Raw genomic sequence first — 27,695 nt, 5'->3', positions numbered from 1 at the left:
TGTGGGAACAGTGTGCAGACTTTTCTGCTTAAAGGGACATTATACACATTTTTTCTTTGCATAAATGTTTTGTAGATGATCTATTTTATATAGCCCATAAAGTTTTTTTTTTTTAAAAAATAAATGTATAGTTTTGCTTATTTTTAAATAACATTGCTCTGATTTTCAGACTCCTAAACAAGCCCCAAAGTTTTATGTGAATACAGTCAGCTACCTTCTCCAGCTTGCTCCTGTTTGTGTAAAGGGTCTTTTCATATGCAAAAGGGGGAGGGGGGGGAGTGTCTTATTTGCCACTTGCAGTGGGCTTTCCAGCTGCCTTTTTTAAGAGCCAAACTGACAGCTTCTAAGTAAGTTTTTAAACCGTTTTATACTGGATTTTTATATCGGTATCTGCATCTTATTCTTTATAGTAGTGTCTATTACATGCAGTTATATGAAAATGAGTGTATACTGTCCCTTTAAGGTATGACTAGCCATTTTTCTAACAAGACTGTGTAATGCTGGAAGGCTGTCATTTTTCCCCTCATGGGGATCGGTAAGCCATTTTCTTAGTCTCAAACAGAATAAAGAGCTTAATATGGGCTATAAACTGGTAGACACTTTTATGGGCTATATCGATTGCTTTATTTAGGTATTTTATACAGTTTGAAGTTTAATTTCACACTTTTATAACTTTGGGGAACGTTTTTTACGTCGGGCACTTGTTTAGACACCTTCCCAGTCAGGAAGGGCCTTTCTCTGTTGTAGGCAGAGCCTCATTTTAGCGCCATTACTGCGCAGTTACTTTTGAGTTCAATACATGCAGCTGCATGTGTGTGGGTCTGGAATTCATTGAAAAGGTTCCTAGAAGGCTTCATTTGATATCGTATACTCCCCTGGGTTTGGTGAAGTCGCAGCTGGGGCTGGGACTGTAAGGGGGTTAAAATTGTAAACGGCAAAACACATTTTAAGGGTTAACAGCCTGAAATTTGGGGTGCAATACTTTGAATGCTTTAAGACACTGTGGTGAAAATTTGGTTAAGATTGAATAATTCCTTCATAGTTTTTCACATATTCAGTTTTAAAGTGTGCCCTGTTTAAAATTTAAAGAGACAGTAACTGTTTTGTTTTAAAACGTTTTTGTACTTTATTAACAAGTTTAAGCCTGTTTAACATGTCTGTGCCTTCAGATAGATAATGTTCTGTATGTATGGAAGCCAATGTGTCTCCCCCTTCTAAAATGTGTGATAATTGTGCCATAGCGTCCAAACAAAGTAAGGACAGTACTGTCACAGATAGTAAAGTTGCCCAAGATGATTCCTCAGATGAAGGGAGTAGACCTAGTTCTACATCTCCTTCTGTGTTTACACCAGTTTTGCCCACGCAGGAGACCCCTAGTACTTCTAGCGTGCCAATGCTTGTTACTATGCAACAATTGACGGCAGTAATGGATAACTCCATAGCAAATATTTTATCCAAAATGCCTGCATTTCAGAGAGCGCGATTGCTCTGTTTTAAACACGGTAGAGCAGGAGGGCGCTGATGATAATTTTTCTGTCATACCCTCACACCAATCTGAAGTGGCAATGAGGGAGGTTTTGTCAGATGGGGAAATTTCTGATTCAGGAAGAATTTCTCAGCAGGCAGAACCTGATGTTGTGACATTTAAATTAGAGCATCTCCGTGCACTGCTTAAGGAGGTGCTTTCTACTCTGGATGATTGTGACAATCTGGTCATCCCAGAAAAATTGTGCAAGATGGACAAGTTCCTAGAGGTCCCGGTGCACCCCGACGCTTTTCCAATACCCAAGCGGGTGGCGGACATAGTGAATAAGGGGTGGGAGATGCCAGGCATACCTTTTTGTCCCCCCTCCTATATTTAAGAAATTATTTCCTATGGTCGACCCCAGAAAGGACTTATGGCAAACAGTTCCTAAGGTCGAGGGGGCGGTTTCTACACTAGCCAAACGCACGACCATTCCTATTGAGGACAATTGTGCTTTCAAAGATCCTATGGATAAAAAATTGGAGGGTTTGCTTAAAAAGATTTTTGTACAGCAAGGTTACCTCCTTCAACCTATTTCGTGTATTATTCCTGTCACTACAGCAGCGTGGTTCTGGTTCGAAGAACTAGAAAAGTCGCTCAGTAGAGAGACTCCGTATGAGGAGGTTATGGACAGAATTCACGCACTTAAGTTAGCTAATTCCTTTATTTTAGATGCCGCTTTGCAGTTAGCGAGATTAGCGGCGAAAAATTCAGGGTTTGCAATTGTGGCGCGCAGAGCGCACTGGCTAAAGTCTTTGTCAGCGGATGTATCTTCCAAGACAAAATTGCTTAATATCCCTTTCAAAGGTAAGACCCTCTTTGGGCCAGAATTGAAAGAGATTATTTCAGACATCACTGGGGGTAAGGGCCATGCCCTCCCACAAGATAGCCCTTTCAAGGCTAAGAATAAGTCCAATTTTCGTTCCTTTCGCAATTTCAGGAACGGACCGGTCTCCAACTCTGCAGCCTCTAGACAAGAGGGTAATGCTTCCCAGACTAAACCAGCTTGGAAACCGATGCAAGGCTGGAACAAGGGTAAGCAGGCCAAGAAACCTGCTGCTGCTACCAAAACAGCATGAAGGGGTAGCCCCCGATCCGGGACCGGATCTAGTAGGGGGCAGACTCTCTCTCTTTGCTCAGGCAAGAGATGTTCAGGATACCTGGGCACTAGAAATAGTCTCTCAGGGTTATCTTCTAGAATTCAAGGAACTACCCCCAAGGGGAAGGTTCCACATGTCTCGCTTATCTTCAAACCAAATAAAGAGACAGGCATTCTTACATTGTGTAGAAAACCTGTTAAAAATGGGAGTGATACACCCAGTTCCAACTGTGGAACAAGGTCTGGGGTTTTACTCAAATCTGTTTGTAGTTCCCAAAAAAGAGGGAACTTTCAGACCAATTCTGGATTACAAATTTCTCAGAGTACCATCGTTCAAAATGGAAACTATTCGAACGATTTTTACCTACAATCTAGGAGGGTCAATTTATGACTACCGTGGATCTAAAGGATGCGTATCTACATATTCCTATCCACAAAGATCATCATCAGTTCCTAAGGTTCGCCTTTCTGGACAAACATTACCAGTTCGTGTCTCTCCCATTCGGACTAGCCACTGCTCCAAGGATTTTCACAAAGGTGCTCGGGTCCCTTCTAGCGGTTCTAAGACCAAGGGGCATTACAGTGGCACCTTACTTGGACGACATCCTAATTAAAGCGTCTCTTTCAAAAGCAAAGGCTCACACAGACATTGTTCTAGCCTTTCTCAGATCTCACGGGTGGAAGGTGAGCATAGAAAAAAGTTCCCCATCTCCGTCGTCAAGAGTCCCTTTCTTGGGGACAATAATAGATTCTTTAGAAATGAAGATTTTCCTGACAGATGTCAGAAAGTCAAAGCTTCTAAACGCTTGTCAAGTTCTTAACTCTGTTCTACGGCCTTCCATAGCTCAGTGCATGGAAGTAGTAGGGTTGATGGTTGCAGCAATGGACATAGTTCCTTTTGCGCGAATTCATCTAAGACCATTACAACTGTGCATGCTCAAACAGTGGAATGGGGACTATACAGACTTGTCTACAATGATTCAAGTAGATCAGAAGACCAGAGACTCACTCCGTTGGTGGCTGACCCAGGATCACCTGTCCCAGGGAATGAGCTTCCGCAGACCAGAGTGGGTCATAGTCACGACCGACCCCAGTCTATTAGGCTGGGGCGCGGTCTGGGATTCCCTGAAAGCTCAGGGTCTATGGTCCCGGGAAGAGTCTCTTCTCCCGATAAACATTCTGGAACAGAGCGATATTCAATGCTCTCCGGGCTTGGCCTCAACTAGCAAAGGCCAGATTCATAAGATTCCAATCAGACAACATGACGACTGTTGCTTACATCAACCATCAGGGGGGAACAAGGAGTTCTCTGGCAATGAGAGAGGTGACCAAAATCATCAAATGGGCGGAGGATCACTCCTGCCACCTATCTGCGATCCACATCCCAGGAGTGGACAACTCGGAGGTGTTTGCCCAGTTGACCCAATTATGGGGCATTCCAGCCATGGATCTGATGGCTTCTCGTCAGAACTTCGAGGTTCCTTGCTACGGGTCCAGATCCAGGGATCCCAAGGCGACTCTAGTGGATGCATTAGTGGCGCCTTGGGCCTTCAACCTAGCTTATGCGTTTCCACCGTTCCCTCTCATTCCCAGGCTGGTAGCCAGGATCAAACAGGAGAAGGCCTCAGTTATTTTGATAGCTCCTGCGTAGCCACGCAGGACTTGGTATGCAGACCTGGTGAATGTCATCGGCTCCACCATGGAAGCTACTTTTGAGACAGGATCTTCTAGTACAAGGTCCATTCGAACATCCAAATCTGGTTTCTCTCCAGCTGACTGCTTGGAAATTGAACGCTTGATTTTATCTAAGCGTGGGTTTTCGGATTCTGTGATAGATACTCTGGTACAAGCCAGAAAACCTGTGACTAGAAAGATTTACCATAAAATATGGAAAAGATATCTGTTGGTGTGAATCCAAGGGATTCTCATGGAGTAAGATTAAAATTCCTTTCCTTTCTCCAAGAAGGTTTGGATAAGGGATTGTCAGCGAGTTCTCTAAAAGGACAGATTTCTGCTTTATCTGTCTTGTTACACAAACGACTGGCAGCTGTGCCAGATGTTCAGGCTTTGGTCAGGATCAACCTTGCACTCCTCCCTGGAGTCTAAATTTAGTTCTTTCAGTTCTTCAAGGGGTTCCGTTTGAACCCTTACATTCCATAGATATCAAGGATATTGTCTTTTCTCCAAGAAGTATTGGAGAAAGGATTGTCAGCTAGTTCCTTAAAGGGACAGATATCTGTTCTGTCTATCCTGTTACATTAGCGTCTGGCAGCAGTACCAGACGTTCAGGCGTTTGCACAGGCTCTAGTTAGAATCAAGCCTGTCTATAAACCTGTGGCTCCTCCATGGAGTCTAAATTTAGTTCTTTCAGTTCTTCAAGGGGTTCCGTTTGAACCCTTACATTCCATAGATATTAAGTTATTATCTTGGAAAGTTCTGTTTTGGTTGCTATTTCTTCTGCTAGAAGAGTTTCTGAATTATCTGCTCTGCAGTGTAATCCGCCCTATCTGGTGTTCCATTCAGATAAGGTTGTTTTGTGTACTAAACCTGGTTTCCTTCCAAAAGTTGTTTCCAACAAGAATATTAACCAGGAAATAGTTGTGCCTTCTTTGTGCCCGAATCCAGTTTCAAAGAAGGAACGTTTGTTACACAATTTAGATGTAATCCGTGCTTTAAAGTTCTATTTAGGAGCAACAAAGGATTTCAGACAAACGTCTTCTCTGTCTGTCGTTTATTCTGGCAAGAGGAGGGGTCAAAAAGCTGCTACCTCTTTCCTTTTGGATGAAAAGCATCATCCGATTGGCTTATGAGACTGCCGGACAGCAGCCTCCCGAACGAATCACAGCTCACTCTACTAGGGCTGTGGCTTCTACATGGGCCTTCAAGAACGAGGCTTCTGTTGATCAGATATGTAAGGCAGCGACTTGGTCTTCTCTGCACACATTTGCCAAATTCTACAAATTTGATACTTTTGCTTCTTCGGAGGCTATTTTTGGGAGAGGTTTTGCAAGCCGTGGTGCCTTCTGTTTAGGTAACCTGATTTGCTCCCTCCCTTCATCCGTGTCCTCAAGCTTTGGTATTGGTTCCCACAAGTTATTGATGACGCCGTGGACCGGACACACCAATGTTGGAGAAAACAGAATTTATGCTTACCTGATAAATTACTTTCTCCAACGGTGTGTCCGGTCCACGGCCCGCCCTGGTTTTTTAATCAGGTTTGATAAATTTCTTTCTAACTACAGTCACCACGGCACCCTATAGTTTCTCCTTTTTTTCTCCTGTCGGTCGAATGACTGGGGGGGCGGAGCCTGGGAGGGACTATATGGACAGCTTTTGCTCTGCTCTTTGCCATTTCCTGTTGGGGAGGAGAATATTCCCACAAGTTATGGATGACGCCGTGGACCGGACACACCGTTGGATAAAAACAGAATTTATGCTTACCTGATAAATTACTTTCTCCAAGTGAGGGTTTTCTGATTCGGTTATAGATACCTTGATTCAGGCACAAAAGCCTGTTACTAGAAAGATTTACCATAAGATATGGCGTACATATCTTTTATTGGTGCAAATCCAAGGGCTACTCATGGAGTAGGGCTAGGATTCCCAGGATTTTGTCTTTTCTCCAAGAAGGATTGGAGAAGGGGTTGTCAGCAAGTTCCTTAAAGGGAAAGATTTCTGCTTTATCTATTTTGTTACACAAGCGTCTGGCAGATGTTCCAGATGTTCAATCTTTTTGTCAGGCTCTGTCTAGAATCTGGCCTGTGTTTCGATCAATTGCTCCTCCTTGGAGTTTGAATTTAGTTCTTCAAGGGGTTCCATTTTAACCTATGCATTCCATAGATATTAAGTTATTATCTTGGAAAGATTTATTTTTGGTTTCTTCTGCTCGCAGAGTATCTGAGCTTTCGGCAGTACAATGATTCTCCTTATCTTATTTTTCATTCGGATAAGGTTGTGTTACGTACCAAACCTGGTTTTCTTCCTAAGGTTGTTTCAAATAAAAATATTAATTAGGAAATTGTTGTTCCTTCCTTGTGTCCTAATCCTCCTAAGAAGGGAGCATCTGTTACATAATTTGGACGTGGTCCGTGCCTTGAAGTTCTACTTACAGGCGACTATGGATTTTAGTCAATTGTCTTCCTTGTTTGTCGTTTTTTCATGGAAACGTAGGGTTCAGATAGCTACGGCTACCTCTTTCTTTTTGGTTGAAGAGTATCATCCGTTTTGCATATGAGTCTGCTGGACAGCAGCCTCCTGAGCGAATTATGGCTCATTCCAATAGGGCTGTGGCTTCCTCATGGGCATTCAAAAATTGATGCTTCTGTTGAACAGATTTGCAAAGCTGCAACTTGGTCGTCTCTTCACATTTTTTCCAAATTTTACAAATTCAATACTTTTGCCTTGTCTGAGGCTGTTTTTGGGAGCAAAGTTATTCAAGCAGTGGTGCCTTCCGTTTAGGTTACCTGTCTTGTCTGTCCTGTTTCATCCGTGTACTATAGCTTTGGTATTGTATCCTACAAGTAAGGATGAAATCTGGACTCATCGTATCTTGTAAAAGGAAATTTATTCTTACCTGATAAATTTGTTTCTTTTACTATACGATGAGTCCACGGCCCGCCCTGTTATGTGACAGGTTATTTTATTTTGTTAAACTTCAGACACCTCTGCACCTTGGCTTTTCCTTTCTCTTCCTTAACTTCAATCGAATGACTGGAGTGGGAGGGAAGGGAGAGCTCTTTGCTGTTGTGGTGCTCTTTGCCTCCTCCTGCTGACCAGGAGGCGATATCCCACAAATAAGGATGAAATCTGGACTCATCGTATCGTAAAAGAAACAAATTTATCAGGTAAGAATAAATTTCCTTTTTTTTGTGGGGTATTTTTTAAATAAAATATCAGTTTTGCTTATCTATTTATCCTGTTTATTGGTGCATAAAGATGGACCAAGAGGCCCTGCAAGATGTTACATGTACTTTGTTTTAATGCTAATGTGGAACCACCAATCCCTTTATGTTCCTCATGTATTGAGAAAACTTAACATTACAGGGAGACTTTTTCTTGAGCCAACATTGTCTAAGGCGGATGCTGTTCAGGAGTCTTCTGACAATGTTCAAGATGTGCCTCAGCTTTATCCTCAAACGTCCCAAAATGTATCTTCCATACAGCCAGTGCCCTGCGCTTCCTCTATTACTCCTTCTGGCGTTACCTTGCAAGACATCGCTTCCCTAATGTCCTCAGCTGTATCTGGTGCATTGTCTGCCTTTCCCATGCTGCAGGGAAAGCGCAAGAGGAAATGTAAACAATCAGTGAGTAAGGTTGCTGACACAGTAGTTGCTATTCTGAATGCCCCTTCCCAGAAATCTGAGGAGGAAGATACTTCGGTAGCATCTGAGGGTGAAATCTCAGACAGAGTAATTCCTTTGGCTGATATAGTTGTTTCAGGTTTAAGCTTGAACACCTCAGTTTGTTACTTAAGGAGGTTTTAGCTTCCCTGGATGACTCAGACACTACTGTTGTAGTCAATCCTAAGAAGTCTAGTAAACTAAACAAGTATATTGATATACCTTCCATGGTGGAGGTTTTTCCTGTACCATATCGAGCTACAGAGATTATTGCTAGGGAATGTGAGAAACCGGCTATCCCTTTTTCTCCATCCCCTATATTTAAGAAGATGTTTCCTATAGCAGACTCTATCAAGGAGTTTTGTCAATTTCCATGCTAGCTAAGAGGACCACTATTCCCATAGATAGTTGTTCCTTCAAGGATCCTATGGACAAGAAATTAGAGGGGTTACTCAAGAAGATGTATGTACACCAGGGTTACAATGGCAACCGGCGGTGTGTATTGCTACTGTCACTAGTGCGGCAGCATACTGGTTTCATGCGTTGTCTGATTCTCTTAGGACAGACACTCTCCTCGAAGAGATCCAGGATAGTATCAAGGCTCTTAAGTTGGCCAATTCTTTTATTACGGATGCCTCCCTACAGGTTATTTAAACTAGGAGCAAAAATTTCTGGTTTTGCCATATTGGCTCGCAGAGCATTATGATTGAAGTCCTTGTCTGCGGATGTGTCATCTCTTTAAGTCTAAGCTTTTGGCGATCCCTTACAAGGGAAAGACCTTGTTTGGGCCGGGTCTGGCTGAGATAATTTTCGACATTACGGGAGGAAAAGGTCATTTCCTCCCTCAGGATAAGAGGAATAAGCAGAAGGGACGTCAGAGTAATTTTCGTTCCTTTCGAAATTTCAAGGGTAAGCCTTCCTCTCCCTTTACAAAACAAGAATAGTCCAAGCCTTCCTGGAGGTCCAACAAGGGAAAGCAAGCTAAGAAGCCAGCCAATGACTCAGTCAGCATGAAGGGTCTGCCTCCGATCCGGGACCGGATCATGTGGGGGTCAGACTATCCTTCTTGGGTTTGGGATGTTTAGGATCCCTGGGCGGTGGACACTTACATCAACCATCAAGGGGGGAACTCTAGTTCCTTGTCCATGGCAGAGGTAGCCAAGATAATTCAGTGGGCGGAGTCCCACAACTGCTGCCTGTCGGTGATCCACATCCCAGGAGTGGACAACTTGTAGGTGGATTTTCTGAGCAGACAGAACTTTCACCCGGGGGAGTGGGAACTCCATCCGCAGTTGCTTTCCAGCTTGATTCTCAAATGGGGACAGCTGGAGCTGGATCTCATGGCATCTCGGCAGAATGCCAAGCTTCCGAGGTACGGGTCAAGGGATCCCCAGGCGGTACTGGTAGATGCTCTGACGGTACTTTGGAATTTCAGCCTTGCATACCTATTTCCCCCGTTCGCTCTCCTCCCTCGAATCATTGCTCGAATCAAACAGGAGACGGTGTCAGTGATTCTCATAGCACCGGCGTGGCCTCGCAGGATCTGGTATGCAGACCTGGTGGAGATGTCATCTCTTCCACCTTGGAGGCTTCCGGTGAGAAAGGACCTTCTACTTCAAGTGGCCTTCCTTCATCCAAATGTAGTTTCTCTGAAGCTGACTGCTTGGAAATTGAACGCTTAATTTTATCTAAGCATAGATTTTCAGAGTCAGTCATTGAGACCATGATTCAGGCTCGTAAGCCTTTGACTAGAAAGATTTACCATAAGATATGGCGTAAATATCTGTATTTGTCTGAATCCAAAGGCTACTCTTGGAGTAGAGTTAAGATTCCTAGAATTTTCTTTTCTCCAAGAGGGTTTGGAGAAGGGTTTATCGGCAAGTTCCCTAAAGGTTCAAATATCTGCCTTATCTATTTTTGTTACATAAACGTCTGGCGGGTGTACCAGACGTGCAATCGTTCTGTCAAACCTTTGTCAGAATCATGCCTGTGTTTAAATAGGTTACTTCTCCTTGGAGTCTTAATCTAGTTCTTAAAGTTCGTTAAAAAGGCTCAGTTTGAGCCTATGCATACCTTTAGTTATCTTGGAAAGTTTTGTTTCTTGTTGCTATTTCATCTGCTCGTAGAGTTTCAGAGCTCTCAGCATTACAGTATGAGTCTCCTTACCTTATTTTTCATTTGAATAAGGTAGTTTTGCGTACTAAGTTAGGGTTGCTCCCTAAAGTGGTTTCAGAATATTAATCAGGAGATTGTTGTTCCTTTCTTGTGTCCTAACCCTTCTCAGAAGGAACGTCTGCTGCACAATCTGGACGTGGTGCGTGTATTGAAATTCTAGTTTCGTTCTGCTCTGTTTGTGGTTTTCTCTGGAAAACGTAAGGGATAGAAAGCTACGACTGCTTTTCTTTCTTTGTGACCGAAGAGTATCATTCGCTTGGCCTATGAAACTGCTGGACAGCAGCCTCCTGAGAGTTACGGCTCATTCTACGAGGGCTGTTTCACTTACATGGTGTATCCAGTCCACGGATTCATCCTTACTTGTGGGATATTCTCATTCCCTACAGGAAGTGGCAAAGAGAGCACACAGCAGAGCTTGTCCATATAGCCCCGCCCCCCAGTCATTCTCTTTGCCACTCTAACAAGTAGCATCTCCACGGGAGGGTAAAGTGAATGTGGTCTTAGAGGATCATTCCTGCCACCTATCTGCTATTCACATCCCAGGAGTAGACAACTGGGAGGCGGATTTTCTGAGTCGTCAGACTTTTCACCCGGGGGAGTGGGAACTCCACCCGGAGGTTTTTGCTCAGCTGACCCAGCTATGGGGCATTCCGGAATTGGATCTGATGGCGTCCTGTCAGAACACCAAATTTCCCCTTTACGGATCCAGGTCCAGGGATCCCAAGGCGGCATTGATAGAATCTCTAGTAGCGCCTTGGTCCTTCAGTCTAGCTTATGTCTTTCCACCGTTTCCTCTTCTCCCTCGGCTAGTAGTCAGAATCAAACAGGAGAAGGCTTCGTTAATTCTGATAGCGCCTGCGTGGCCACGCAGGACTTGGTATGCAGACCTAGTGGACATGTCATCGGTTCCACCATGGAAACTGCCATCGAGTCAGGATCTTCTAATACAGGGTCCATTCAAGCATCCAAATCTAGTTTCTCTGCATCTGACTGCTTGGAGATTGAACGCTTAATTCTAGCTAAGCGTGGGTTCTCTGAATCAGTTATAGATACTCTAATCCAGGCCAGAAAGCCTGTCACCAGGAAAATGTACCATAAGATATGGCGGAAATATCTTTGGTGTGAATCCAAGGGTTACTCGTGGAGTAAAATTAGGATTCCAAGGATATTGTCTTTTCTCCAAGAAGTATTGGAGAAAGGATTGTCAGCTAGTTCCTTAAAGGGACAGATATCTGCTCTGTCTATCCTGTTACATAAGCGTCTGGCAGCAGTACCAGACGTTCAGGCGTTTGCACAGGCTCTAGTTAGAATCAAGCCTGTCTATAAACCTGTGGCTCCTCCATGGAGTCTAAATTTAGTTCTTTCAGTTCTTCAAGGGGTTCCGTTTGAACCTTTACATTCCATAGATATTAAGTTATTATCTTGGAAAGTTTTGTTTTTGGTAGCTATTTCTTCTGCTCGAAGAGTTTCAGAATTGTCTGCTTTGCAGTGTAATTCACCCTATCTGGTGTTCCATGCAGATAAGGTTGTTTTGCATACCAAACCTGGTTTCCTTCCAAAAGTGGTTTCTAATAAGAATATTAACCAGGAAATCATTGTTCCTTCTCTGTGCCCTAATCCAGTTTCTAAGAGACGACTGTTGCACAATCTTGATGTGGTTCGTGCTTTAAATTCTATTTAAATGCAACTAAAGATTTCAGACAAACATCATCCTTGTTTGTTGTCTATTCTGGTAAGAGGACAGGTCAGAAAACGACTGCTACCTCTTTCCTTCTGGCTGAAAAGCATCATCCGATTGGCTTATGAGACTGCTGGACAGCAGCCTCCTGAACGAATTACAGCTCATTCCACCAGAGCTGTGGCTTCCACATGGGCTTTCAAGAATGAGGCTTCTGTTGAACAGATTTGTAAGGCAGCGACTTGGTCTCACTGCATACTTTTGCCAAATTTTACAAATTCTTTGCTTCTTCGGAGGCCATTTTTGGGAGAGAGGTTTTGCAAGCAGTGGTGCCTTCTGTTTAGGTTACCTGACTTGTTCCCTCCCTTCATCAGTGTCCTAAAGCTTTGCTATTGGTATCCCACAAGTAAGGATGAATCCGTGGACTGGATACACAAAGTAAGAGAAAACAGAATTTATGCTTACCTGATAAATTACTTTCTCTTACGGTGTAGCCAGTCCACGGCCCGCCTTGGCAATTAGGTCAGGTTCAAATTTATTTTTGTAAAACTACAGTCGCCACTGCACCCTATGGTTTTCTCCTTTTTCTCCTAACCGTCGGTCAAATGACTGGGGGGGGCAGAGCCTGAGGGGGAGCTATATGGACAGCTCTGCTGTGTGCTCTCTTTGCCACTTCCTGTAGGGAATGAGAATATCCCACAAGTAAGGATGAATCCGTGGACTGGATACACCGTAAGAGAAAGTAATTTATCAGGTAAGCATAAATTCTGTTTCCTCTTCCTGGGCATTCAAAAATGAAACTTCTGTGGAACAAATTTGCAAGTCTGCAACTTGGTCCTCTCTTCACACTTTTTCTAAATTCTATAAATTTGATACTTTTTCCTCGGCTTAGGCTTCTTTTGGGAGAAAGGTTCTTTAAGCAGTGGTGCCTTCAGTTTAGGCTCTGTGTCTTGTCCCTCCCTTATCATCTGTGTCCTCTAGCTTGGGTATTGATTCCCAATAGTAATTTGATGATCCGTGGACTCACCATGTCATTAGAAAGAAAACGACATTTATGCTTACTTGATACATTTATTTATTGACACGGATAGTCCACAGCCTGCCCTGTTTTCTTAAGGACAGGGTTTTTTGTTATAAACTTCAGACACCTCTGCACCTTGTTGCTTCCTTTCTCTCCTTTGCTTCGGTCGAATGACTGGGGTTGGAGGGAAGGGAGATGATATTTAACAGCTTTGCTGTGGTGCTCTTTTCTGCCTCCTGCTGGGCAGGAGTGATATTCCCAATATTAATTAGATGATCCGTGGACTCGCCATGTCAAGGAATTTATCAGGTAAGCATAATTTTTTTTTTTTTTTTCATAAAAAGCATCCCTCTACCATTGGCTAATTTGTAACCACATGATCTGGGTGACCATGGGATTACAAATATAATATTGGGAGCCATATTGGAAAAGGGAATGTGACATGTCATAGCTAAGTGATCACTACTGCTACGCTCGTTACCACAGTGATCATTTAGCTAGAATACTTAAACCAATATTTATTTTTTAAAGAAACTAGTTTTATTTTTAGAAAATGTATTTTGGGGGGTCTCTAGGCAATTTTGATATTTATGTGCCTTTAAAGACACCCAAATTAATTTTTACTTTGTTTCCCAATACTTATACCGTTTGGAAAGGTTAGGTAATCACCTTTCCAACGGTGGGTCTTGGGGGTCTGTAGCTGGTTAGATGCCTGAGATACAGGCTACTAAGCAGCATGCCCCATTCTCCCTATAACTGACAATTTTTAAAAAAATTTTTTTTAATAAAGTTGTGCCATGACGACATCGCAAGGGGGGGGGGGGTGGATGAGGTCCTCAGACCTCCATCAAGCTTGGGAGTTCTTGCGACGGTCTCAGCTGTTTTAGCACTCAAAGGGTTAAAGGACACTAGAGTCAAAATCAAACTTCCCTCATTCAGATAGAGCATGCAATTTTAAACTTTCCAATTTTACTACTTTTAACAATGTGCATTCTTGTTATATTTACACTTTTTTTGTTTTACAATATCTACCTTAGCATGTGCTAGAATTCACAGTATATATACGTTTATGCATTTGTGATTGGCTGCTGGCTGTCGATTGATGCAGGAGGAGTGGAACTAGACATAACTACTAATTTGAAGTTCAGATTATTGCTATTGCATTGTCTTTATTTGTTGATTATGCACATCTACCTAAGAATACAGTAGATTATTTGTATTGAGGTTTATTTTCTCCTTCCCTAGAAAATAAAGGCAGAGAATGAGCGGTTACTGCAGGAGTATGGCTTCTGTGTGATGGACAATCACAAAGAACGCATTGGCAACTTCCGTATAGAGCCTCCAGGTTTATTCAGGGGTAGAGGGAATCATCCAAAGATGGGCAAGCTAAAGAGGAGGATCAGGCCTGAAGACATTATAATAAACTGCAGCAAGTAAGGCAAATTACAGGGTGCAATCTAAAATTTGTGGACTGAACTGACTACAGTGTGAATATGCTGGCATAAATTGTATCATTTTGGGATCAAATTTTAGAAGAGCAAGAATGAAAGTTCTATAAATATGACCTCTTGTTTGTGTGAGGAGGTTAATAAGATTTGCTTCCATGATGTGGCTGGCCCCAAAGGAGTTATACTATACTCCTTGTGTCTAGCATCAGTCTGGAAGTGAGCCTCAGTAGGGGTTGAAGATTCAATTAAGACTGCAAATATAACGATCTTTAATTTTTGAAGTTTTATGATTCTTACATTATTTTTTCCTTCTAATGACAGTGAGGGTCCACAAAATCATTCGTAACCTATGGGAAATACTTCACCTGACCACTAGAAGGCGGCAAAGATGCACCAATCAGAACTTTGAAATATCCCTCCCACTTCTCCTACCCTTTCAGTAGTTTGTAGTTCTTTGCATCGTTTTTCATGGAGGTAGGCAGAGAAGAGGTGCTGTGTTTAAAGATTTAACCCTCATCAGGATTGTTTTCCTTCGAGAGTGTAGAAAAAGTGAGAGACTATGTAAATCTCCAAGTAGAGTAATGGTCTGTAGGCTGCTGGTAGTCGCTGAGAAGTTTCACATGCCTCTTAACCAGCTTTCTGAAGCCATTGTTTCTTTAACGTGCTGGTGTCAGTGGCACTTTATTTTGGGTGAATCAGGGATTAGAAGAAAGGCAGACCACAAGGGATTGTGGTGGTGTTGTGCTTGGTCGAAATCTTGGTCTTCCTTTAGCACCAACTCTCACAGAAAGTTACTCTGGAAACTAATTTTGCAAACCAATTTCTCTCAACCTCTTAGAGTGTGTGGTATTTCTGGGCATTATTTTACATTCTATCTACATCCTCTTTGGCCTTCAGGGGTTCAATCCTGGAGGTAGTAGGTCTTATATTTGCAGTTTCGGATGCTATTCAGATTGCTCGCTTTCATCTGAGACCTCTCTAGTGATGTATGCTCAGACTAAGAATGCCAGTCTTTCCATTCCTATATGTCTCGGGTAATATCTCTGGATCTACAGACGTGAGTCACTCGACTGGTGGCAGTTAAGGAATCCTGTTCTTCAGGGAAATTTTCTTTGTCAACCCTGGGTGATTACCACAAATGCGTGCTTGTCAGGGTGGGACGCTGTGTGAGGTTCTGAGGATTCAGGGAATCTGGCCCCCGGAGGTAGACTCTCCCCATCAACTTCTGGATTTGGGGGCCATCTTCAATGCTTCTGTCATGGCCACAACTTAATTTCGCCTGTTATATTGATTCCATGCTGACATCTCATCCGTGACTTATGTCAACCATCTGGGCGGAAAGTGAAGCTCTCTGGCAATGCAGGAGGTATCCTACATCTTCAATGGTCAGACATATTATTGTCCGATATCTGTCATCCACATCCAGGTGTGGAGAACTGGGAATCAAATTTTCTGAACAGGCAGACTCTCCATTCAGGGGTATGGTCCTTAGTCTAGGAGGGGTTCTGCGAGATCATCCACAGGCGGGGGTGTCCGGAGATAGACCTTGGCTGCCTGTTTCTCTAAAAAAAAAAATCTCAGATTCGGGTCGAGAGACTAGTGGATGCTCAAGCTGTCCCCTGGCTTTTCAATCTAGTGTATGATTTCCTAGATTTCTTCTGGCTCCTGCGTGACCACGCATGACTTGGTATTCAGACCTAGTGAAAATGTAATCTGTTCATCCGTGGCAGTTACCTCGGAGGCCGGATCTTTTAGAGTAAGGTCCATTCTTCTATCAAACTAGATGCTTTGAGGGTGTCTGTTTGGAGGTTAGTCGTGTTTCAGAGTGGATCTCTGAGAAGGTAACATACTCACATCTAGGGCTGCAACTAACTAACTATTTTCATAATCGATTAATTGGACTATTATTTTTTCGACTAATTGGATAAAAAAAAATAAAAAAAATCCTATATTTAAAATAAAATGTACATGCGAAGTGTTTTATAAATATAAACTTTCCAACTAAAACTTTACATTTAAAACAGCTGTTTTTTTAATTTTTTTTTTTTTTCGCTTCATCCTCTCCGGCTGCAAAGCAAGAGAGTAACGCTTCACAGCCCATGGCAACTTGGAAACCTTACCAGGGCTGGAATAAGGGGAAATGGGCCAAAAAGCCTGCAGCTGCCACCAAGACAGCATGAAGGGGTAGCCCCCGATCCGGGACCGGATCTAGTAGGGGGCAGACTCTCTCTTCGCTCAGGCCTGGGCAAGAGATGTACACGATCCTTGGGCGTTAGATATTGTATCCCAGGGATATCTTCTAGAATTCAAGGGTTCTCCAAGGGGGAGGTTCCATATTTCTTGTCTGCCTACAGATCAGACAAAGAGAGGCTTTTTTACGCTGTGTAGAAGATCTACATACAATGGGAGTGATCCAACCAGTTCCAATCGTGGAACAAGGGCTGGGTTTCTCTTACTTGGTGTATTCAGTCCACGGATTCATCCTTGTGGGATATTCTCAATCCCTACAGGAAGTGGCAAAGAGCACACAGCAAAGCTGTCCATATAGCTCCCCTCAGGCTCCGCCCCCCCAGTCATTCTCTTTGCCGCTCTAACAAGTAGCATCTCCACGGGGGTGGTAAAGAGTATGTGGTGTTAGATTTGTAGTTTTATTTCTTCAATCAAGAGTTTGTTATTTTAAAATAGTGCCGGTTTGTACTATTTACTCTGAGGCAGAAAGTGATGAAGATTTCTGCTGAGAGGAAAAAGATTTTAGCATGTTGTAACTGAAATCCATTGCTGTTCCCACACAGGACTGTTGAGTACCGGAGGACTTCAGTTGGGGGGAACAGTTTGCAGGCTTAACTGCTTAAGGTATGCTCAGTCATTTTTTTCTTAACAAGACCTGGTAATGCTAGAAGACTGATAGAAATCCCCATGTGGGAAAGTAAGCCATTTTCTGAGACTCAGTATAGAAGGATGGCTTAGTTTATAGGGCTTAAATCACTGGTGGGCACTGTTGTGCAAACCTCAGATTATATTAAAAAATAATCGATTTTACCCATAAGTGTTTATCATGTTTGGAACACTTTTTAGGGGTTTTATACGCCTGGCATAATTTTAGACACCTAATTTGGCTTAGGAAGGCCTCACAACTCCGGAGGGAGAGGGCCTAATTTTCGCGCCTCAGTTGCGCAGTTCTTTTACAAGATAGCTTCATGCAGCTTCACATGTAGAGTCCAGAGATTGCAGGAGGGACTACAGGGAGGCTTAGTTTTGTTCCACAACTAATCCCCAAGGAAGGTAGTGTGTTATACTGGTGGCCAGCTTCAATTTGCTTCCATTTGGGCAATAAGGGGTTAATTGGCTTGAAACTTGGTGTGCAATCTTTTCAAAGCATTAGGATCATATGGTGTAAATTTCATAAAGAGCGGATGTTTTTTTGAGATTTGGTAAAAAAGTGTGTGCTTTTTATTATTTAAAGGCACAGTAAAGTTTTTTCAAAAAGTGTATTTTTCTGTATTTGAGTGCTATCTAAGTCTGTCTAACATGTCTGAGCCTACTGATAGACCTTGTTCTATGTGTTTAAAAGCCATGGCGGTACCCCCATTGCATTTGTGTTTAAAGTGTGCTAAGGTATCTAAACATTTTAATGACCATGCATTGACACTTAAAAATGTAGCCCAAGATGATTTTGACGGAAGGTAATGAGGATAGTCCTCCTTCCTCTCCCCATGTGTCGACACCAGTTACGCCCGCGCAAGTGTTGCCTAGTACCTCTAGCGCATTGGCCCCTATTACTTTACAACAATTAGCAGCAGTCATGGATAATTCCCTTGCAGCATTTTTATCCAAACTGCCTGTTTTTCCAAAAAAGCGTGATAGCTCAGTTTTAAATACAGAGGATGAGCAATCTGAAGCTTTGGATAATGTATCTGTAGTACCCTCACAAAACTCAGAAGTAGCAGTGAGGGGCGGTCTGTCTGAGGGAGAAATTTCTGACACAGGAAAAGTTTCTCAGCAGGCAGAGTCAGATTCCTTAGCGTTTAAATTTATGCTGGAACACCTCCGCGTCCTGCTCAAGGAGGTTTTACCTACGCTGGATGATTGTGACCCCATGGTGGTCCCTGAAAAATTGTGTAAAATGGACAGGTTTTTAGAGGTCCCTGTATACACTGAGGCATTTCCGATCCCAAAGAGGGTGGCGGATATTGTGACTAAGGAGTGGGAGAGACCAGGTGTACCCTTTGTTCCCCCACCTATCTTTAAGAAAATGTTCTCCATAAATGACCCCAGACGGGACGCGTGGTAGACGGTCCCCAAGGTAAAGGGGCTGTTTCAACACTTGCTAAGCGTACAACTATACCAATAGAGGACAGTTGTGCTTTCAAAGATCCTATGGATAAAAAATTAGGTTTGCTGAAGAAAATTTTTGTTCAAGGTTTTCTTCTTCAAACAATTGCCTGCATTATTCCAGTAACTACTGCAGCGGCTTTTTGGTTCGAGGCCCTGGAGGAGTCGCTCCAGAGGGAGACGTCATATGATGAGGTCATGGATAAAAGAATTAGCCAGCTTTAGAGCATGAATTCTATCACTGATGCCACTCTCCAATTAGCTAAGCTAGCGGCGAAAAACTCAGGTTTTGCCATCATGGCGCGAAGAGCGCTTTGGCTCAAATCGTGGTCGGCTGATGTGTCCAAAACGAAACTGTTAAATATTCCCTTCAAGGGGAAAACCCTATTTGGCCCAGAGCTGAAAGAAATTATTTCAGATATCACTGGGGGCAAGGGCCATGCCCTGCCACAAGATAGGCCGTTTAAGGCCAAAAACAAGGCTAATTTTCGCTCCTTTCGCAACTTCAGGAGCGGACCTGCCACAACCTCTGCTGCCGCAAAGCAAGATAACGCTTCCCAGCCCAAAGCAACTTGAAAACCCCTGCAGGGCTGGAATAAGGGTAAACAGGCCAAGAAGCCTGCTCCTGCTACCAAGACAGCATGAAGGGGTAGCCCCCGATCCGGGATCGGATCGAGTAGGGGGCAGACTTTCTCTCTTCGCTCAGGCTTGGGCAAGAGATGTTCCAGATCCCTGGGCATTAGAAATAGTTGCTCTGGGGTACCTTCTAGAATTCAAGGATTCTCCCCCAAGGGGAAGGTTCCACATTTCTCATTTGTCTTCAGACCAAATAAAGAAACAGGCGTTCTTACACTGTGTAGAAGATCTGCTAAAGATGGGAGTGATACACCCAGTTCCAATTGTAGAACAAGGACTGGGCTTTTGCTCAAAAAGGAGGGAACTTTCAGGCCAATCCTGGATCTAAAAATTCTAAAATTCCTCAGTTCCGTCCTTCAAGGTGGAAACCATTCGGACAATCTTGCTGATGATCCAGGAGGGTCAATATATGACTTCCGTGGATCTAAAGGATGCGTATCTACATATTCCTATCCACAAAGATCACCATCAGTTCCTAAGGTTTGCCTTTCTGGACAAACATTACCAGTTCGTGGCCCTTCCTTTCGAGTTGGCCACCGCTCCCAGAATTTTCACAAAGGTGCTAGGGTCCCTTCTAGCGGTACTAAGACCGCGGGGCATTGCAGTAGCACCTTACCTAGACGACATATTAATACAGGCGTCGTCCTTTCACAGAGCCAAGGCTCATACGGACATCGTTCTGACCTTTCTAAGGTCTCACGGGTGGAAGGTGAACGTAGAAAAGAGTTCTCTGTCCCCGCTCACAAGGGTTCCTTTCCTGGAATTACTAATAGACTCGGTAGAAATGAAAATCTTTCTGACAGAGGTGTGAGTCAAAACTGCTGAATACTTGTCGAGTTCTTCATTCCATTCCTCGGCCTTCCGTGACTCAGTGCATGGAAGTAATTGGTTTAATGGTTGCGGCAATGGACGTAGTCCCTTTTGCCCGAATTCATCTCAGACCACTGCAACAGTGGAATTGAGATTACGCAGATTTGTCTCCAAGTACAAATGGACCAGAAAACCAGAGACTCTCTTCTCTGGTGGTTGTCTCAAGATCACCTGTCTCAGGGAATGAGTTTCCGCAGACTGGAGTGGATCATTGTCACGACCGATGCCAGTCTGTTAGGCTGGGGTGCGGTCTGGAACTCCCTGAAGGCTCATGGACTATGGTCTAGGGAAGAATCTCTTCTTCCGATAAACATTTTGGTGTTGAGAGCGATATTCAATACGCTCCAGGTGTGGCCTCACCTAGCGGAGGCCAAATTCAACAGATTTCAGTAGGACAACATCACGACTGTAGCGTACATCAATCATCAGGGAGGAACAAAAAGTTCCCTAGCGATGAAGGAAGTATCAAAGATCATCAAGTGGGCGGAGGATCACTCCTGCCATCTATCTGCAATTCACATCCCAGGGGTAGACAACTGGGAGGCGGATTTTCTAAGTCGTCAGACTTTCCATCCGGGGGAGTGGGAACTCCACCCGGAGGTTTTTGCTCAGCTGACTCGGCTATGGGGCATTCCAGAATTGGATCTGATGGCGTCCTGTCAGAACACCAAACTTCCCCTTTATGGATCCAGATCCAGGGATCCCAAGGCGGCATTGATAGATGCATTAATAGCGCCTTGGTCGTTCAGTCTAGCTTATGTCTTTCCACCGTTTCCTCTTCTCCCTCGGCTATTAGCCAGAATCAAACAGGAGAAGGCTTCGGTAATTCTGATAGCGCCTGCGTGGCCACGCAGGACTTGGTATGCAGACCTAGTGGACATGTCATCGGTCCCACCATGGAAACTGCCATCGAGGCAGGATCTTCTAATTCAAGGTCCTTTCAAGCATCCAAATCTAGTTTCTCTGCAACTGACTGCTTGGAGATTGAACGCTTAATTCTAGCTAAGCGTGGTTTCTCTGAATCAGTTACAGACACTCTGATACAGGCCAGAAAGCCTGTCACCAGGAAAATTTACCATAAGATATGGCGGAAATATCTTTGTTGGTGTGAATCCAAGGGTTACTCGTGGAGTAAGGTTAGGATTCCAAGGATATTGTCTTTTCTCCAAGAAGGATTGGAGAAGGGTCTGTCAGCTAGTTCCTTAAAGGGACATATCTGCTCTGTCTATTCTGTTACATAAGCGTCTGGCTGCTGTACCAGACGTTCAGGTGTTTGCACAGGCCCTAGTCAGAATCAAGCCTGTTTACAAGCCTGTGGCTCCTCCATGGAGTCTAAATTTAGTTCTTTCAGTTCTTCAAGGGGTTCCGTTTGAACCTTTGCATTCCATAGATATTAAGATTTTATCTTGGAAAGTTTTGTTTTTAGTAGCCATTTCTTCTGCTCGAAGAGTTTCTGAATTGTCTGCTTTGCAGTGTAATTCACCCTATCTGGTGTTCCATGCAGATAAGGTTGTTTTGCGCACCAAACCTGGTTTCCTTCCAAAAGTGGTTTCTAATAAGAATATTAACCAGGAAATCATTGTTCCTTCTGTGTCCTAATCCAGTTTCTAAGAAGGAACAACTTTTACACAATCTTGACGTGGTTCGTGCTTTAAAATTCTATTTAAAAGCAACTAAAGATTTCAGACAAACATCATCCTTTTTTGTTGTCTATTCTGGTAAGAGGAGAGGTCAGAAAGCAACTGCTACCTCTTTCCTTTTGGCTGAAAAGCATCATCAGTTTGGTTTATGAGACTGCGGGACAGCAGCCTCCTGAACGAATTACAGCTCATTCCACTAGAGCTGTGGCTTCCACATGGGCTTTCAAGAATGAGGCTTCTGTTGAACTGATTTGTAAGGCAGCGACTTGGTCTCACTGCATACATTTGCCAAATTTTACAAATTCGATACTTTTGCTTCTTCGGAGGCTATTTTTGGGAGAGAGGTTTTGCAAGCAGTGGTGCCTTCCGTTTAGGTTACCTGACTTGTTCCCTCCCTTCATCCGTGTCCTATTGCTTTGGTATTGGTATCACACAAGTAAGGATGAATCCGTGGACTGAATACACAAAGTAAGAGAAAACAGAATTTATGCTTACCTGATAAATTACTTTCTCTTACGGTGTATTCAGTCCACGGCCCGCCCTGACATTTAAGTCGGGTTCAAATTTAATTTATAATAACTACAGTCACCACTGCACACTATGGTTCTCCTTTTTCTCCTAACCGTCGGTCGAATGACTGGGGGGGCGGAGCCTGAGGGGAGCTATATGGACAGCTTTGCTGTGTGCTCTCTTTGCCACTTCCTGTAGGGATTGAGAATATCCCACAAGTAAGGATGAATCCGTGGACTGAATACACCGTAAGAGAAAGTAATTTATCAGGTAAGCATAAATTCTGTTTTCTCCAACATAGGTGTGTCCGGTCCACGGCGTCATCCTTACTTGTGGGATATTCTCCTCCCCAACAGGAAATGGCAAAGAGCCCAGCAAAGCTGGTCACATGATCCCTCCTAGGCTCCGCCTTCCCCAGTCATTCTCTTTGCCGTTGTACAGGCAACATCTCCACGGAGATGGCTTAGAGTTTTTTAGTGTTTAACTGTAGTTTTTATTATTCAATCAAGAGTTTGTTATTTTAAAATAGTGCTGGTATGTACTATTTACTCTGAAACAGAAAAGAGATGAAGATTTCTGTTTGTAAGAGGAAAATGATTTTAGCAACCGTTACTAAAATCGATGGCTGTTCCACACAGGACTGTTGAGAGGAATTAACTTCAGTTGGGGGAACAGTGAGCAGACTTTTGCTGCTTGAGGTATGACACATTCTAACAAGACGATGTAATGCTGGAAGCTGTCATTTTCCCTATGGGATCCGGTAAGCCATTTTTATTACAGACTGTAAATAAGGGCTTCACAAGGGCTTTTTAAGACTGTAGACATTTTCTGGGCTAAATCGATTCATATATAAACATATTTTATACTCCATAGCCTTGAGGAATTATTTTAATCTTGGGAATTTTGTAAAATATATCGGCAGGCACTGTATTGGACACCTTATTCTCTAGGGGCTTTCCCTAATCATAGGCAGAGTCTCATTTTCGCGCCTGTATTGCGCACTTGTTTTTGAGAAGCATGACATGCAGTCGCATGTGTGAGGAGCTCTGATACATAGAAAAGACTTTCTGAAGGCGTCATTTGGTATCGTATTCCCCTTTGGGCTTGGTTGGGTCTCAGCAAAGCAGATACCAGGGACTGTAAAGGGGTTAAAGATAAAAACGGCTCCGGTTCCGTTATTTTAAGGGTTAAAGCTTCCAAATTTGGTGTGCAATACTTTTAAGGCTTTAAGACACTGTGGTGAAATTTTGGTGAATTTTGAACAATTCCTTCATACTTTTTCGCAATTGCAGTAATAAAGTGTGTTCAGTTTAAAATTTAAAGTGACAGTAACGGTTTTATTTTAAAACGTTTTTTGTACTTTGTTATCAAGTTTATGCCTGTTTAACATGTCTGAACTGCCAGATAGACTGTGTTCTGAATGTGGGGAAGCCAAGGTTCCTTCTCATTTAAATAGATGTGATTTATGTGACACAAAATTTAGAGAAAATGATGCCCAAGATGATTCCTCAAGTGAGGGGAGTAAGCATGGTACTGCATCATCTCCTCCTTCGTCTACACCAGTCTTGCCCACTCAGGAGGCCCCTAGTACATCTAGCGCGCCAATACTCCTTACTATGCAACAATTAACGGCTGTAATGGATAATTCTATCAAAAACATTTTAGCCAAAATGCCCACTTATCAGCGAAAGCGCGACTGCTCTGTTTTAGAAAATACTGAAGAGCATGAGGACGCTGATGATATTGTTTCTGAAGGGCCCCTACACCAGTCTGAGGGGGCCAGGGAGGTTTTGTCTGAGGGAGAAATTTCAGATTCAGGGAAAATTTCTCAACAAGCTGAACCTGATGTGATTACATTTAAATTTAAGTTGGAACATCTCCGCGCTCTGCTTAAGGAGGTGTTATCCACTCTGGATGATTGTGAGAATTTGATCATCCCAGAGAAACTATGTAAAATGGACAAGTTCCTAGAGGTCCCGGGGCCCCCCGAAGCTTTTCCTATACCCAAACGGGTGGCGGACATTGTAAATAAAGAATGGGAAAGGCCCGGTATACCTTTCGTCCCTCCCCCCATATTTAAAAAATTGTTTCCTATGGTCGACCCCAGAAAGGACTTATGGCAGACAGTCCCCAAGGTCGAGGGGGCGGTTTCTACTCTAAACAAACGCACCACTATACCCATAGAAGATAGTTGTGCTTTCAAAGATCCTATGGATAAAAAATTAGAAGGTTTGCTTAAAAAGATGTTTGTTCAGCAAGGTTACCTTCTACAACCAATTTCATGCATTGTCCCTGTCACTACAGCCGCGTGTTTCTGGTTCGATGAGCTAGAAAAGGCGATCACTAGTAATTCTCCTTCTTATGAGGAGATTATGGACAGAATCCGTGCTCTCAAATTGGCTAATTCTTTCACCCTAGACGCCACTTTGCAATTGGCTAGGTTAGCGGCGAAAAATTCTGGGTTTGCTATTGTGGCGCGCAGAGCGCTTTGGTTGAAATCTTGGTCAGCGGATGCGTCTTCCAAGAACAAATTGCTTAACATTCCTTTCAAGGGGAAAACGCTGTTTGGCCCTGACTTGAAAGAGATTATCTCTGATATCACTGGGGGTAAGGGCCACGCCCTTCCTCAGGATATGTCTTTCAAGGCCAAAAATAAACCTAATTTTCGTCCCTTTCGTAGAAACGGACCAGCCCCAAGTGCTACGTCCTCTAAGCAAGAGGGTAATACTTCTCAAGCCAAGCCAGCCTGGAGACCAATGCAAGGCTGGAACAAGGGAAAGCAGGCCAAGAAACCTGCCACTACTACCAAGACAGCATGAAATGTTGGCCCCCGATCCGGGACCGGATCTGGTGGGGGGCAGACTCTCTCTCTTCGCTCAGGCTTGGGCAAGAGATGTTCTGGATCCTTGGGCGCTAGAAATAGTCTCCCAAGGTTATCTTCTGGAATTCAAGGGGCTTCCCCCAAGGGGGAGCTTCCACAGGTCTCAATTGTCTTCAGACCACATAAAAAAACAGGCATTCTTACATTGTGTAGAAGACCTGTTAAAAATGGGAGTGATTCATCCTGTTCCATTAGGAGAACAAGGGATGGGGTTCTACTCCAATCTGTTCGTAGTTCCCAAAAAAGAGGGAACGTTCAGACCAATCTTAGATCTCAAGATCCTAAACAAGTTTCTCAAGGTTCCATCGTTCAAAATGGAAACCATTCGAACAATTCTTCCTTCCATCCAGGAAGGTCAATTCATGACCACGGTGGATTTAAAGGATGCGTATCTACATATTCCTATCCACAAGGAACATCATCGGTTCCTAAGGTTCGCATTCCTGGACAAGCATTACCAGTTCGTGGCACTTCCGTTCGGATTAGCCACTGCTCCAAGGATTTTCACAAAGGTACTAGGGGCCCTTCTAGCGGTGCTAAGACCAAGGGGCATTGCAGTAGTACCTTACTTGGACGACATTCTGATTTCAAGCGTCGTCCCTTCCTCAAGCAAAGGCTCACACGGACATTGTCCTGGCCTTTCTCAGATCTCACGGATGGAAAGTGAACGTAGAAAAGAGTTCTCTATCTCCGTCAACAAGGGTTCCCTTCTTGGGAACAATAATAGACTCCTTAGAAATGAGGATTTTTCTGACAGAGGCCAGAAAAACAAAACTTCTAAACTCTTGTCAAATACTTCATTCCGTTCCTCTTCCTTCCATAGCGCAGTGCATGGAAGTAATAGGTTTGATGGTAGCGGCAATGGACATAGTTCCTTTTGCGCGCATTCATTTAAGACCATTACAACTGTGCATGCTCAGTCAGTGGAATGGGGACTATACAGACTTGTCTCCGACGATACAAGTAAATCAGAGGACCAGAGATTCACTCCGTTGGTGGCTGTCCCTGGACAACCTGTCACAGGGGATGAGCTTCCGCAGACCAGAGTGGGTCATTGTCACGACCGACGCCAGTCTGATGGGCTGGGGCGCGGTCTGGGGACCCCTGAAAGCTCAGGGTCTTTGGTCTCGGGAAGAATCTCTTCTACCGATAAATATTCTGGAACTGAGAGCGATACTCAATGCTCTCAAGGCTTGGCCTCAGCTAGCAAAGGCCAAGTTCATACGGTTTCAATCAGACAACATGACGACTGTTGCGTACATCAACCATCAGGGGGGAACAAGGAGTTCCCTGGCGATGGAAGAAGTGACCAAAATCATTCAATGGGCGGAGACTCACTCCTGCCACTTGTCTGCAATCCACATCCCAGGAGTGGAAAATTGGGAAGCGGATTTTCTGAGTCGTCAGACCTTACATCCGGGAGAGTGGGAACTCCATCCGGAAATCTTTGCCCAAATTACTCAACTGTGGGGCATTCCAGACATGGATCTGATGGCCTCTCGTCAGAACTTCAAGGTTCCTTGCTACGGGTCCAGATCCAGGGATCCCAAGGCGACTCTAGTAGATGCACTAGTAGCACCTTGGACCTTCAAACTAGCTTATGTATTCCCGCCGTTTCCTCTCATCCCCAGGCTGGTAGCCAGGATCAATCAGGAGAGGGCATCGGTGATCTTGATAGCTCCTGCGTGGCCACGCAGGACTTGGTATGCAGACCTGGTAAATAAGTCATCGGCTCCACCATGGAAGCTACCTTTGAGACGAGACCTTCTTGTTCAAGGTCCGTTCGAACATCCGAATCTGGTCTCACTCCAACTGACTGCTTGGAGATTGAACGCTTGATCTTATCAAAGCGAGGGTTCTCAGATTCTGTTATTGATACTCTTGTTCAGGCCAGAAAGCCTGTAACTAGAAAAATTTACCACAAAATATGGAAAAAATATATCTGTTGGTGTGAATCTAAAGGATTCCCTTGGGACAAGGTTAAAATTCCTAAGATTCTATCCTTTCTTCAAGAAGGATTGGAGAAAGGATTATCTGCAAGTTCCTTGAAGGGACAGATTTCTGCCTTGTCTGTGTTACTTCACAAAAAGCTGGCAGCTGTGCCAGATGTTCAAGCCTTTGTTCAGGCTCTGGTTAGAATCAAGCCTGTTTACAAACCTTTGACTCCTCCTTGGAGTCTCAATTTAGTTCTTTCAGTTCTTCAGGGGGTTCCGTTTGAACCCTTACATTCCGTTGATATTAAGTTATTATCTTGGAAAGTTTTGTTTTTGGTTGCAATTTCTTCTGCTAGAAGAGTTTCAGAATTATCTGCTCTGCAGTGTTCTCCTCCTTATCTGGTGTTCCATGCAGATAAGGTGGTTTTACGTACTAAACCTGGTTTTCTTCCGAAAGTTGTTTCTAACAAAAACATTAACCAGGAGATAGTCGTGCCTTCTTTGTGTCCGAATCCAGTTTCAAAGAAGGAACGTTTGTTGCACAATTTGGATGTTGTTCGCGCTCTAAAATTCTATTTGGATGCTACAAAGGATTTTAGACAAACAT

The 27,695-nt window shown here is 43.6% G+C and overlaps 1 protein-coding gene across 1 annotated transcript in view; it reads left to right on the top strand.

The window, feature by feature from the left end:
• TOP1 (DNA topoisomerase I) overlaps positions 1–27,695 on the top strand; it is a 268,572-nt gene that overhangs the window by 98,226 nt on the left and 142,651 nt on the right. The window contains exon 12 of the mRNA XM_053714593.1: positions 14,083–14,270. Within this exon, the coding sequence (XP_053570568.1) occupies positions 14,083–14,270 (188 nt within the window). The remainder of the gene's footprint in view (positions 1–14,082; positions 14,271–27,695) is intronic.

The sequence above is a fragment of the Bombina bombina genome, chromosome 1 (assembly GCF_027579735.1).
Source record: "Bombina bombina isolate aBomBom1 chromosome 1, aBomBom1.pri, whole genome shotgun sequence".
NCBI lineage: Eukaryota > Metazoa > Chordata > Amphibia > Anura > Bombinatoridae > Bombina > Bombina bombina.
This window is presented reverse-complemented; position numbering and strand designations above follow the sequence as displayed.